Source organism: Danio rerio, chromosome 25 (assembly GCF_049306965.1).
Source record: "Danio rerio strain Tuebingen ecotype United States chromosome 25, GRCz12tu, whole genome shotgun sequence".
NCBI lineage: Eukaryota > Metazoa > Chordata > Actinopteri > Cypriniformes > Danionidae > Danio > Danio rerio.
Window position 1 is genome coordinate 16,175,516 of NC_133200.1, and position 14,890 is coordinate 16,190,405.

General features: G+C 33.5%; 1 protein-coding gene across 3 annotated transcripts in view; it reads right to left on the reverse strand.

The window, feature by feature from the left end:
• Positions 1-6,249: 6,249 nt before the first annotated feature.
• ccdc73 (coiled-coil domain containing 73) overlaps positions 6,250-14,890 on the reverse strand; it is a 31,146-nt gene continuing 22,505 nt past the window's right edge. For 2 of the 3 annotated variants that reach the window (XM_073942141.1, XM_068217395.2), the window contains exons 14-19: positions 13,474-13,584; positions 13,158-13,298; positions 12,881-13,034; positions 9,764-12,706; positions 9,564-9,682; positions 6,396-7,325 (exon numbers count right to left, since the gene is read on the reverse strand). In XM_073942141.1, coding sequence (XP_073798242.1) covers positions 7,059-7,325; positions 9,564-9,682; positions 9,764-12,706; positions 12,881-13,034; positions 13,158-13,298; positions 13,474-13,584 — 3,735 coding nt within the window. In that variant the 3' untranslated portion in view covers positions 6,396-7,058. Of the gene's footprint in view, positions 7,326-9,563; positions 9,683-9,763; positions 12,707-12,880; positions 13,035-13,157; positions 13,299-13,473; positions 13,585-14,890 lie in introns of all 3 variants that reach the window. The other variant, NM_001423341.1, reaches the window with a different exon arrangement.

The window sequence follows — 14,890 nt, forward strand, 5'->3', positions numbered from 1 at the left end:
GGGTTTAGGGAAGTAGGAGGGTAAGTCAGTCAATTAGTCAGTCAGTCAGTCAGTCAGTCAATTAACAGCGGCCTCTGGTGGGTTTACGCAAGAACAGCAGGCATGAATGGTACTCGTGAGAGAAATTTTAGATCTCAAATAGAGTACACAGCGGTCTCTGGAGGATTTACGTGAGAACAGCAGGTGTGAATGGCACTCACGAGAGAAATTTAAGATCTCAAAAAGTGTACACAGTAGCCTCTTGTGAATTCGCGAAAACAAAAACTGCAAAAAACATACCTCCTAGGATATATTTTGCATGGGATTCCTTGCATAGGAGTTGGTTGCTCTAACAAGAGGGCTAAAAACTCTAGCGTCTGTCACTAGAGCACCTTTATAGGTTTACCTGTATAGCACTTCGCTAGCTGGCCTCTGTTACAGTCGCCCCCCTAAACCTCACTCCCATCCAAAGCCCCCACATGTAACCAGGGGTGAACTGGCCATCTGGCAGACCAGGCAGTTTCCCGCTGGGCCGACATACTTTTTGGGCCGGGCTGATCATCTTCTTATGATTCGATCGGCACACAAAACACTCAGCAGACCGTGTTTTTCTGCCAAATTAATTGAAAATGCTGTGATTTGTGACACTCTGAAAGTAAGATGTAATTTTTCCGGACAGACCAGCCCATGTGACATAATCTGCAGCCCATTCTTTATTGACATTGGGCTGACCCAATCACAAACTCCCATTTTGGGATCTGTGTGAGCGTGCAATGTCGGTGTTTGTCAAAATAGTCGAGAGTCACGCCTGTTTCAGACAACACGTGCGCGTATGGAGAGCATAAGCAACGCGCATCTAGTTACCTATCTGTCTATAAATACTTTTTATTTTTACTTTTCATTTGCACCAAGGCCCGCGGAAACTTCCTATTATTATTTTTATTATTATTTAACTTTATTTTGTTAATCAATATTAACTGTGTGCATCAGCAATCAGTTTTTATGTTCATTGTTTAATATAGGCTCCCTCAAAACATACAGGCACACAAGATGGACTTCCAATGTGGATTATACTTTTATTATAACAATAAATTATATTTTTAATTTGTCAACTTTTATTATTTCCTATATATGGCTTTTGTGCTTTTATAGAATAGGAGTTGGTAAACATATTCAAGGGTGTGCACAGATGGGTAGCATTTTGATAGTATGTAGTGGGCCGCTCTGGCCCAAAATGCCAGGGCTGATTTTTTGTCCCAGTCCAGCCCTGCATGTAACCCAACAATCCCACTGCACCCAGCCCCGTCTGAGCTGGAATCAAACTGGTGATTCTTTGCATGGAAATCAATTGCTTCACTAGCTGGCCCCTGTTACATTTATTTACAAAAATAATATTAAAAAATTCGTTAATTTTGGCAATGGAATAACTAATTTACATATATTTGATAATAAAAAAAAAACCAATAGAACAATTAAGTAAAGGAAACAAAAAACTAGATCCAGAACATTAAATTTTTATAATTATAATCTTTATAAATTTTCATAAGGTGAAAATAGGCAAAGCATACGGACCTAAACACAAAAACAACCCTCATAATCAGAAGTGGACTGAATGCTCTTCTGAAGTTAAATGAATATGACAAACACACACACACAAAACACACACACACACACACACACACACACACACACACACACACACACACACACACACACACACACACACACACACACACACACACACACACAAACGGGTCAGGCTAATTTGCTGTGGCAGTCAGGACACGGTGATGGAATGTGAATGTCAGCAGGCTCTGTATTTACACACTATATAAAACCGACTAGTAATTAACACTAGGGTCCTCCCGCGCTCAAGTGTAATTGACTGTTTCAAAGCACTGCCACTTCATAATCCAGTGTGTGTATTAAAATTACACTCTTCATATTGCCCACTCCCTTGAAGGATAAGGGTCAGTACTGCTGGCACAGTGGCTGGAACGCATAAGACTTCTTTATGAGGACATTAACATTTTGACATATTAATAATGAATAAGTGTATTAAGGTGAACCTCTGAGGGACCTTGGAGGTGTGCGTTTGTTTTCTGCTGGATGATTTTTAGTACTGTTTTTCTGAAGCTCTTAAAAGTGCTTAATTCAAGATAGAAACTCGTCCGCTTTATTTTTCTAAAATATAGTATATCAAATATTAACACATAGACTATCATAACTATCACAATATAGACTATCGTAGTGTTATATTAGCTTATTATATTAGCTTAAAACAGTTTAATTCTTAAATTTAAAATATAAGTAAAAAAATGGATCTACAGATTATATTTAAGATGGTAGTATATATCAGGGTTCCTGCAATTTTCACCAAGTCAAATTTAAGGCTTCTTAAGACCTTTGTAATACCATCAAGAATTAAATTTCAGACTTATAAAGGGTTAAATAAAGAATTATAATGTTTTGTTAATGCATTTTGTTGAGGATTTAGTCTGCTAAAACACTTAAACAAAATGCATTTGGTTTGTCGAGTGTAATTGTGATGTCCATGTCAAGTAAACAATAAAATAATATTAGTTATAAAGTGAGTTTTGCTAAAAGTTTTATTGAGATGGATTGTTGGTGATGGGGTGCGTGTTGGATCGTTTGGGTAGCTTTACATAAACAAAGGAAAATTAAGACCTGTTTAAAACAATTCAAGACATACAAGACAATATTTCAGTGAATTTAAGACTTTTTAAAGGCCTTAGAAATTTGAGCCTTTTTAAGACCCCGCGGACACCCTGATATATACATATAAGATGGTATAATATATAATTAACATATATTATTAACAAGTGAATGCAAATCTTATTATATATGCAAATAATATAGTTTAAAAGAACACACTTAAAATTAATTAAATATTTTTAACATTTTATATAAATAAAATAAACAACTTAAATTAAATAGATTTTTTAAATGTATTAAATTTCAATGTATTTATTACAAACGCTGTAATAAAAATATTTTTAATCTACTGATGTGCACTTTAATACACGTATTTTAGCTTAATTATTAAGACCTGTTTAAAACGATTTAAGACCTACAAGACAATATTTCACTTTTTAAGACCATCTTTGAAATTCAAAATATTTTAAGTCTTTTTAGACGTCGCGGACACCCTGATATATACATATAATATGGTATAATATATAATTAATAATATATCAAAAAATACAAGTGCATGCAAATGATATTATATACGCAAATAATATAGTTTAAAGGAACACACGTAAGTATGAATTAAATATCTTAAATATTTTATAGAAATAAAATAAATAACTTAAATGAAATATATATTTTTATTACAATGTTTTTAATAAATAACTTGAAATTTAATACATTTAAAAATCTATTTTAATCTACTGATGTGCATTTTAATAAATGTATTTTAGCTTAATTTAATTTGCATTGAAAAACTTAATTTAAATGGTAAAAATTTTCAGAATTTTATGATTGGGTAGCTTTACATAAACAAAGGAAAATTAAGACCTGTTCAAAACAATTTAAGACCTACAAAACAATATTTCACTTTTTAAGACCCCGCAGACACCATGATATATACATATAATATGGTAAGATAGTATAATTTATCATTAATAATATCTAAATAAGTAGAAGTGCATGCAAATAATATTATATGCAAATAATATAGTAAAAAAAACACACTTAAGTATGAATCAAATAATAATAATAATAATAATGATGATGATGATGATGATGATGAAAACACTTGACAGGTATTAATTCTAAAATACAGAGTAGAATTTAAAGCATAATATTCAACAAATTTAAACATTTGATATAGGTTAAATTAAGGTAAATCTTAACAATTTTTTTTTACTGTTAGGAAATAATATGCATTGACTAATAACTTAAATAAAAGCAAAATTACTATTTAAATCACAGTTTACAGGGTCTTCTAATGTCCAAAATATATAAAAAGTGTGTTTTCAAGCCTCAACACATAATAAAAGTACACATTTAAGCACAATTCTTTGTCATGGGGCAAGTATCTGCTTTCATTGTGTCGCCATATGCAGCACATTTTATTTTGTCATCTGAATCGCCCTGACACGTGTCCACACGATCCCCACAGCCTACTTACCAAGGACATAAACTTAATGGGAGACTAATTAGCAAATGTTAATTTGGCTTGATATGTGTTAATTGATTCCCGTTACTTGTGTATTTTAATTACCCAAAGTTATAGTTGGCCACAGTTTGTGTACCAAATGTAAATGAGCAATGTTTGCCCATTAAATGCCCTCTGAGGAATGAGCATGCTAGCCTGGGAGTAATGAGTGTTAATTAGCTTGTGTAGTGTAATTAACAGGTTTTATGTGTAGCACTTACCTTGATTAGCGATAGGTTAACATGATGCAAACATCTGACCCTTTTGAGAAAGTCTGTCAACATTTATTCAGGTAAATTATTTGGAAAATACAGCAACAAATATCATATAAAGAAGATTGGAAATAACTCGGAGAACTGTAACAACATTTCTAATGTACATCATTACATTTATGCTAATAATAAAGTTTAAAACTAGCTGCGTTTGCTTAAAATGATAATCCTTGGTGATCACTAGAAACTAGATCAATTTATATCTTGGATTAAAAAACATTACATTGTAATTCAAAATAATATAAGTTAATGCATTTAAACAGATTATAAAAATGTGACATGTCTGTTTTTCAAGAACTTTTAGATGTTTTTTCTGCATTTATTTATATATTTTTAATTAAATACTTGCTTTTAATTAAAAAACTTGCTGTGTTTGCTTAGGATTATAAACCTTAGATTAAAGAATATATTTAAATAGAAAAAAATATTGACATGCTGATTTTCAAGAACTTTTACATGTATTGTTTATGTATATTTCTTTTCTTTTTAATATTATTAGTTTGAAGTACAGTATCTAATTAAAATAACTATATAAATGCAGAAAAAACATCCATAAGTTCCTGAAAAATAGCATGTCGGTAATTTTTTCAATTTATATTTATTAATTTATTCTGTTTTGTTATCTCGGATTATCATTTTAAGCAAACACAGCAAGTTAAAATAGATGTTATAAAACTAATAAAATAAAAGAAATAAATACATAAAAAATACATTTAAAAAAATACAGCAAATATTTTTTTTCTATTTAAATGTATTCATTAATCCAGTTTATTACTTAGGATGATCATTTTAAGCAAACACAGCAAGCCAAAATAAATGTAAAAAAACTAATAATATTAAAAAGAAAAGAAAAAATAAATAAAGACATAAAAGATACATGCAACAGGTCTCGAAAATCAGCACGTCATTATTTAAATGTATTTATTAATCCAGTTTTCTTACCAGGGATTATCACTAAATGTAAAAAAAAACAAAAAAAAAAAAAACTTGTTTGCTTAGGATTAAATAATTACTCAAGTAATTTTTCAAGAACTTTTGCATGTATCTTTTATGTATTTATCTATTTTCTTTTCTTTTCAATGTTGTTTTTTAAGCATTTATTTTAACTTGCTGTGTTTGCTTAAATTGATAATTCTTAGTTATAGACTAAATTAATGAATACATTTAAATAAAAATAATATTGACATGCTGATTTTTAAGAACTTTTGCATGTATCTTTTATGTATTTTACTTTTCTTTTAAATATTATTAGTTTTTTTTCAATTATTGTTACTTGCTGTGTTTGCTTAAATTGATCATTTTTAGTAATAAACTGGATAAATTAATACATTTAAATAAAACGATGGACATGCAATTTTCATGAACTTTTGCTTGTATATTTTATGCATTTGTTTTTTTATTTTCTTTTTAATAGCATTTCATTTATAAGCAAATCCTTGGAAGCAAAACCAGTTAACTAAATATAAATTGAAAAAAAATATAGACATGCTGTTTTTAAGAACTTTTAGATGTTTTTTTTTGTATATATGTTTTCAATTAGATACTTTAAAACTTGCTGTTTGCTTAAGATTATAATTCTTAGTAACAAAATTGGATTAATGGATTAATTAATAGATTTAAATAGAAAAAAATGACATGCTGATTTTCAAGAACTTTTGCATGAATGTTTTATATATTTATTTATTTGTTTTCTTTTGAATATTATAAGTTTTTTTTTTTAACATTTATTTTAACTTGCTGTGTTTGCTTAAATAATCCTTAGTAACAAAACTGGATTGATAAATACATTTAAATAGAAAAAAATAATAACATGCTGTTTTTCAAGAACTTTTAGATGTGTTTTTCTGCATTTATATAGATTTAATTGAATACGTCAAAACTTGCTGTTTGATTAAGATAATAATCCTTGGTAATAAACTGGATTAATAAATAAATGTAATTTTATTTTTTTAAATGACACATTTTTCAAGAACTTTTGCATTTATCTTTTATGTATTTTTTTCCTTTTAATATAATTTGTTTTTTACATTTATTTTACCTTGCTGTGTTTGCTTAAAATGATAATCTTTAATAACAAAACTGAATAAATCAACACATTTAAATTGAAAACAAAAATATTGACCTGTTTTTTTTTTAAGAGCATTTGCAAGTATTTTTTCAATTACTATATTATTTAATGTATTATAGACTTCAAAACTTGCTGTTTGCTAAAAACGATAATCCTTAGTAACTAAACTGGATACATTAATAAATGAAGAGTTCAGATGCAAAAACCAAAAAAGTGCCCCCTGAAATGTTTTCCTAAAATTAGCATTTATTTCAAGTACTTATATGTAGGTTCAGTAATTAGACTTGTATGGCAAAGAATATGTTACTTTCATTGCCTTTAACATGAAATAACTAAGTTTAAATAAAAGAGGCTGAGAAAAATACTCATAGTAGAAGAAAATTCCAGATGGCACTTTTTTTTTTTTTGCATCTAAACTCTTCAAATGTACATAGACAACAAATTAGTGATATACAGTATTTTTTAATACTTTTTGCATGTATTTGTTGTGTTTAATTATACAGTTTATAAAGTATTTTTCTGTTATATTCTTTAAACTTGCTGTTCCTAATGCATCTCAATCAATTTTGCGTCTTTTTTGGGGCATCAAACCTTCAGATGACATAAATTCCTGGATTTTTGCAATCTGGGCCATTATGTCAGATTGTTTCCGTTCATCTTTTCCTTCAGAGCTGGATGTCATAGGCCAGTCCTGTTTCTCCAAGCTCTGGAGTTTGGGAGGAGGGACAGTAGGAGTGCAGTCTTGTCGCAGCCCATTACCCATTGAAGAAGGGGCTGGACTGCAGCTCCGAGTCGAGCAGTAGGAGATGTGAACTGGATTCTCCTGCAGGAAAAATAAAAGCAGTCATAAAAGTGCCAGAACACTCTCGGTTTTCATTTTGATGGAAGCATTAATAGTAATGGAAAGTGAAACCCTAGAAATTTGAATTAGGATCCATCACAGTGATGATAAAAAAATGTTACAAAAATAGATAAATGAATAATATTTACATTAATTAACTTTGTTATTTAAATTAGTTTTAAATAACATACTTTAAAACTTGATGTTTGTGTAATATAATAGGTTTTAATAAAATGATAAATAAATACATTTAAATACATCATCATTGTTTCACAAGAACTTTTGCATTTATTTTTTGATGTTTTTCATTTAAATGAATCAGAAGTTTAAAGGGTCACGAAACACCAAAACACATTTTTTGAGATGTTGACAGTCATATATGAAGCTAAAAACACTATTAGGACACATAAATTTCACTAAAAAGTGAAATTGGTTGTTTTTGTGTTCATTCATTCATTTTCTTGTCAGCTTAGTCCCTTTATTAATCCGAGGTCGCCACAGCGGAATGAACCGCCAACTTATCCAGCAAGTTTTTATGCAGCGGATGCCCTTCCAGCCGCAACCCATCTCTGGGAAACATCCACACACACATTCACACACACACACACACTCATACACTACAGACAATTTAGCCTACCCAATTCACCTGTACCGCATGTCTTTGGACTGTGGTGGAAACCGGAGCACCCGGAGGAAATCCACGGGAAGGCAGGGAGAACATGCAAACTCCACAAAGGAACGCCAACTGAGCCGAGGTTTGAACCAACGACCCAGCGACCATTTTGCTGTTAGGCGACAGCACTACCTACTGCGCCACTGCCTCGCCTCTGTTTTTGTGTTATTTCAAGCAAATTTGTTCTTCCGGTTTAAAAAGAAATGTTGAAGCTGCGTCATGGCGATGAAATCCTTGTGTAAATTCCAGCATGGTACAACCTGACGTCTTTTGAGTTTTCAGCATAAATTCATGAGAAAGATTTGGTTCGAATAATCAGCGCTCTCTATTATGAATGAGGTGCAAATTCATTAGTATAAATGTTACAGCTTCAAAGACCTGTTTAACTGTTACAGTGTTCAGAGAGACGCCACGTTATGTTAAAAACCAAGTGGAAGAAGAATTGTTAGAAGACATGGGTCGTCAGTGTTGCCTTTACATAAAACTTTGGAGGAAATGTGATAGCGTGGCAGTTATGTTAGTCGAATTATGTGCTATAACATGTAAAACGGGACCATGAACAAAATTTCCAAAAAGCAACTCATGTAAACAACTTAATCATATTATTGTCTTATTCAGATTAAGGCAAAGAATTTGATTACTGTTGTCCATATAAACAGAGTCACTGTCTATCTCCCCTTCGTCTGTTTTGCCGCTGTGAAAATTAGAATGTGCATGTACTGAAACTCCCCTTTTCATGCAAACCCTTGCCTCTTTGGCCACTCAACACTCTCAGTTAAACAAAGTTGGACTTTCCCACTTTCCTGAATTTTTTCAAACTATAGGTGTAAAAACACTCTGCTGAGACGGAGGGTTTTGTGGTCCTTTAAGTATTTTAATAAAATTTCATAGAGGAATTATATACATAGAGTATACATTTTTTATTTAAATGACTGTTATGATCATAAAAAATAATCAAAATTTCTGACAGATTGTGAACTTTTGCATTGGTTTTAATGTATTTATTTACTTAACAATTTAAAGATTTTCTAAATTATATAAATAAAACTTGTTGTTTTCTTAAAATGATAATTTTTTGTAACAGAACTAGATGATATACATTTAAATAAAAAATACAAGCATACTATTTGAAAGTATTTGCCAGTTATGTTCTTTACAAATTGCTGTTTACTTATTGCCGTCCTTGCTTAGAATATTTGTCTTAAAATTTACAAAGCTTCTATTTTGATTGATTTCATTTGAAAAGCCTAGACGAAACCGGATATAATCATGTTACTGAAAAAAACAGTCTCTAAAACGATCTCTGGTTTATTCCATTTTAGCCTTTTAGCTCCCTTTGGAGTTGGGCTGCATCTCAGTGATTTATATTCGGAGACTTTTGTCCTGCTGTTTTCTATCAACGTTTAATTGAGAAAAATGCTGCCATTTCACCCTGCCGAAATACTTCTGGGAATGGAAGTCGTCTTTAAGCACTCAGCGTGTGCAGCAGCTCATGCCTCTCACGTTAACACACTAGATTCTTCACTGGCCTGTGTTTGGAAACTTACTTTCTCCATTAACATTTCAGGAAAAGACTGCTTGATTGCATTCCACTCTCCTTGATTGTCACTTTTTTGGGGGAGACGCTTGATTGAAGTGTCCATTCTGTCATGAGTCTTTGTTATGGCTGTGAAAACAGGATATAAAATGAAAATACATGTATGTTGTGGTTGAGTATTAATTCGTATCCTTTAAAGACAATACATGCCTATGTTTGCAAGTTTATCCTTCGTAAAAAGGGGAGCACAATATTGAGAAACATTCTTGTGAAATCCAGATGGCCAAAGCTCAGGTCTTGAGGGTATCTGAGGCTTCCTGTTTCCTTTCAAAAATGTGTCCCATGCAAACGATGACTGACGTCTTCTATTGTCAGGGTGGTTTATAGTGTCTACGTCTGAAATGTACCTCTGGGTAACTTCTGATTGGTTTTTTGCTTTTGAATATGGAGGAGAAGGAGGATCTTGGTTTGGTTGTATGGTCTTGGGTTCTTCAGAAGAACTTCTCAGTTCAGTCTGTTGAGCTTTCAGTGGTTTTAAAGAAGAAATCCTGTCATCTTTTTGGCCATTTTCAAACATCACTTTCATTGTGTCTACTCTGGCCACTGAAGTTGTGTGATCAACAAAAGTTTTACATGCAAAAGGTGACTGGGACTTTCTATTTCTAAGATAGTTTGAGGTGTCTACCACTGAAGTGTTTTTTTGTTCAACACCTGATTGGACTTTTACCATTGTAGGTCCAGGAGAAGGACAATATTGGTCTGGGTTTCTGAACTTGGGGTCTTTGAAAGAAACTCCTGGTTCAGTTTGTTGAGGTTTCAGTAGTTCTGAATCAGAAATCCCAACATGTTTTTGATAATTTTCCAATATGGCATTTCTGTTGATCGAGCCCACAAAAGAGATGTGATCAACAAGAGTGCTCAATGGAAAAGATGAATGATGGTTTCTATTTTCAAGATGGCTTGAAGCATCTTTCTCTGAAATGTGATTCAGGTCAATATCTGATTGGGCTTTTAAAGTTGAAAAACCAGAAGAAAGGTCTTGGTGGTCTTGGACTGATGTCTTCGGACCTTCAGGAGAAATCCTTAGTTCACCTTGTTGAGGTTTTAGTAGTTCTGAATCAGAAATTCCAACATCGTTTTGAGCATTTTCAAATATGACGTCCACTCTGTTGATTGAGGTCACTGAATTGGTGTGATCAACAAGAGTGTCCCATGCAAAGGACGAATGAGAGTTTCTATTTTCAAGATGGTTTGAAACATCTATCGCTGAAATGTGCTTCTGGTCAACATCTGATTGAACTTTTACTGTTGAAAAACCAGAAGAAAGGTCTTGGTGGTCTTGGACTGATGTCTTCGGACCTTCAGGAGAAATCCTTAGTTCACCTTGTTGAGGTTTTAGTAGTTCTGAATCAGAAATTCCAACATCGTTTTGAGCATTTTCATATATGACCCCCACTTTGTTGATTGAGGTCACTGAAGTGGTGTGATCAACAGGAATGTCCAATGCAAATGATGACTGTGACTTTCTGTTTTCAAGATGGTTTGAAGTAGCTGACACTGAAATGTCTTTCTGCGAAACATCCAATTGTTTTTTTGCTGTTGTAGATTCATGAGAATTATCTTGATCTGGACTTGTAGTCTTAGCCTCTTCAGCAGAAACTTCAAGTTCAGACTGTTGAGTTTTCAATGGTTGTGAGTCTGAAATCCCATCAGATTTTTGCCCATTTTCAAATACAACTTCTTTTGTGCTGATTGTAGTCGCTGATATGGTCTGACTATCAAGAGGCTCCAATGGAAAGTATGACTGACATACTTGATTTCCAAGATGGTAGGAAGTATCTTCCACTGATATGTTGTTTTGGTCAACTTTTTCTTGGACGTTTACAGCTGTAGAGCCAAGAGAAGAAGGATCTTTGTTTGGGTATGTGGTCTTGGATTCTTCAGATGAAGCTCCTAGTTCAGTCTGTTGTGGTTTCAGAAGTTCAGAATCTGAAATCCCATCATCTTTTTGACCATTTTCAGATAATACTTCTTTTGTGTTGGCTGAGGCCACTAAAATGGTCTGATCAACAAGAGGATCCAATGTAAAGGATGACTGATATCTTTGATCTCCAAAATGGTTGGAAGTATCTACCAGCGAAATGTTTTTTTGATCAACATCTGATTGGACTTTTAGCATTGTAGACCCAGAAGAGTAAGGATCTTGATTTGAGTTTGTGGTCTTGGAATCTTCATAAGAACCTCCCAGTTCTGTCTGTTGAGGTTTCAGTGGTTCTGAATCAGAAGTCCCAATGTTTTTCTGATCATCATTTTCAAATATCATGTGCACAGAGTTGACTAAAGCAATGTCATTAATTAGAGGCAACTGTTCAGATTTCAGCTCATGAAGGCTTGTTTCTGCAGAACCATACACTTGGGGAACTAGACTTAGCGAAGCTACTTGAACCTTTTCAGATGATGAAAACTCTTTGGACTCACTGTGTTGAGAATCTAAATATGTGGGACTCTCAGGTTTGGTTTCATGCTCCTCATGGTGAGCTTCGTTGCATGGACGTGGCTTTGTAGCAATCATATCATCTTTAAGGGTCCTTTTATCATAGAACTCCACTGTCTTCTGTGTATCTGCATTTTCAGTTTTGTCTTCAGAAAGTCTTTCAGAAGTTGTTTGACTTTCCTTTTGTGATGCACAGTCTATAAATCCAGGTACAGTAGTCTGGTGGTCTTTGAATTTGTTGGACTGAGATGTAGTGTATCCCTGGCTGTCCGCATGTTTATCTGATGTCTGGCGTTCAGTCACTTCAGAAGTACACAGATTCCTCAACAGCGGCCTATCTTTCAGTTCCAAAGCCAAAGGGTCTCCGTCTATGTGGTAAACAGACCTGGTTTCAGGCCCTGATAGCTCAGTGAGACGACTGTCTGTGTCACTTTGAGTTGGGATTGAAGGGCATCTTTTATCAACTGCATTGCAGGTCGGCTCATTTTCACTGACACCCATATTTGTTTCACCACACAACTCTGACAGATGATTCATCATGGGACTGACATCTTCAGGTCTCGCAATGTTATCAGACACAATTGATTGTAAAAGTACAGGTGCTCTTTCTGTGTCGTCGTAATGAAAGCAGACATCTTTGCTAGCCTTCTGAGACTCTTCTGTGTGAGGAAATGAAAAGCATGCATCATTATGAGAGAAAAAGGAGAAGTGCAGGTAAGCTTTCTTGATTAAGAGACTCCACTATCCACCTCCCTGCACTTCATTCTGTATGAAATTATTAGTTATAGCGGCGCCAAGCTTGGCCAGAGAAGGCAATTTGCATTCTTTCTTACCTGGAACATCTTTATCAGGTTGATGCGTTGGTTCAGAGTTATCATAAGGAATAATATGACTCTCCTTAAGATGTGTGTGAAGACTGCTCACCTTCACAAAGTTAATTTCGTTAGATGTTGTGCTAAGAGAATTTTCTTGATTTTTCAGGGCAATCTGTAATGAAAGATCATAATTAAATCACACTTGTACTTTTTTTGAAAACAGTAAGAGCTATTTATCAATGTCTGATCCCCAAGCGTATTACACCGTTTCTGTGTTTATAAGTGATCAGTTTACCTCAGAGTAATGGATGTCTTGAGCTTTATGAAGATTAGCTATATACAGATGTTTATACTCTTCCTGGAGTTGACTATATGCCTCTTTTACAGCTATTAGCTCTTCTTGATCTGCTTTCATTGACAGTTGCAATCGCAGAATCTGTGTAAAAAAAACATGAGTCATTTTCTTAACGAAATATTTCAAGTTTAATAAAAAAAAAAAAAAAGAAAGAGACATGTCCAATTAAGCGCATATCTCGCCACAAATAAACTGATTATTATCTGTTTTTTTATCTTTTTTATCAAAACAGTGCTTCACTAGCACTTGCTCTCACCTCTTTTTCCCAAGTGAGTTTAGAATTTTGGCATTCATCTCTCATGCGAGCAAAGCTGTCTTCTCTTTCCTTGGTCCTGTCTTGGTTCAATTCATGTTCTGTTTTAAGGACCTGCAATGAAATTAATCACCCAGAAAATTTTTAATGCAATGATAAATTTTTATGTGTTTATTTAACCTGGACAGAGGATTCTAAACAGATGGAGGGGCCCATACAAATCAGTTGGCTTTTGTCATGTTAATAATGGTTTTAATCAGTGAATGACTAAGTGAATTAAATAGAGGAATGGGGGAAATAAAAGAGAAGGAGGCTGTAAACGGACATTAAACACACTTACTATTATTGAGTTGCACTTCGTGCGTTGTAAATGTGCAAAAGTGATTTTCAGTTCATTCAATCAACTTTATGAGCATTGCGTGCCTATTGTTTACTTCTGAATACGTATGCCATATCAGAATATTTAGAATTTTACAGATTTTAATGAGGGGTGGTGGGTAGCGATGTCTACTCACAGCAAGAAGGTTGATTGTTCGAGCTTTGGCTGGGTCAGTTGGCATTTCTGTTTGCATGTTCTCCCCGTGTTGGCATGGGTTTTCTCTGGATGCTCTGGTTTCCCACACAAGTCCAAAGACATGCGCTATAGGTGAATTGGGTAAGCTAAGGCTCAATCCCAATTCTACCGCTTAGCCCTTCCCCTTACCCCTCAATTTGCACATTTACGTGAAGGGGTAGGGGTGTGCTAATTCTCTTTAGCTTGAACGCACAGGCCTAAGTGAAGGGCTAGATACCCCTTCAAACTGAGATTTTTCAGGACCACACTCGAAACCAAGAAGTAAGAAAATTTCCCAGAATACACCAGGCAGCATGGCTGCACACAGAAGTAAGGAGATGCACAAATTAGTATTTTTTTGTCATTATTACGAATTTTTACAACAAACAAGCATATGTTTTAAAATAATCATAATCGCATTCATCTTTTACTTCATGCTTAAAAAAAAACGCAAAAATAAAAACTAACTTTGGCTATCCATAATGCCTAATAATAACTCCTGCAGTCCCACAACATTCTGTCCCTCGATGACACTCGAATACCCTGTCACAAAAGTCTAGTGGCCGAGAATAAGCTTTTTAGAGTGTCTGGAATGATGTTATTGTCATTTTTTGTATGTTTACATAGACAAATATGGCCAAATATGAATATGCAAAGTACAGTTACGATCTTATTGCCACATTATATGGTTATGATATATATATATATATATATATATATATGCATTATATATATAATATATGCCTTCAGTGATTTCCTGAAGTTAAAAACCAAAAAATACCAAAAAACACAACTGGAATAACTACAGCAGTCGCGATCGTCGATTTCATATGAAGCAAGAGATCGCAATGAATTGATGACATGTGC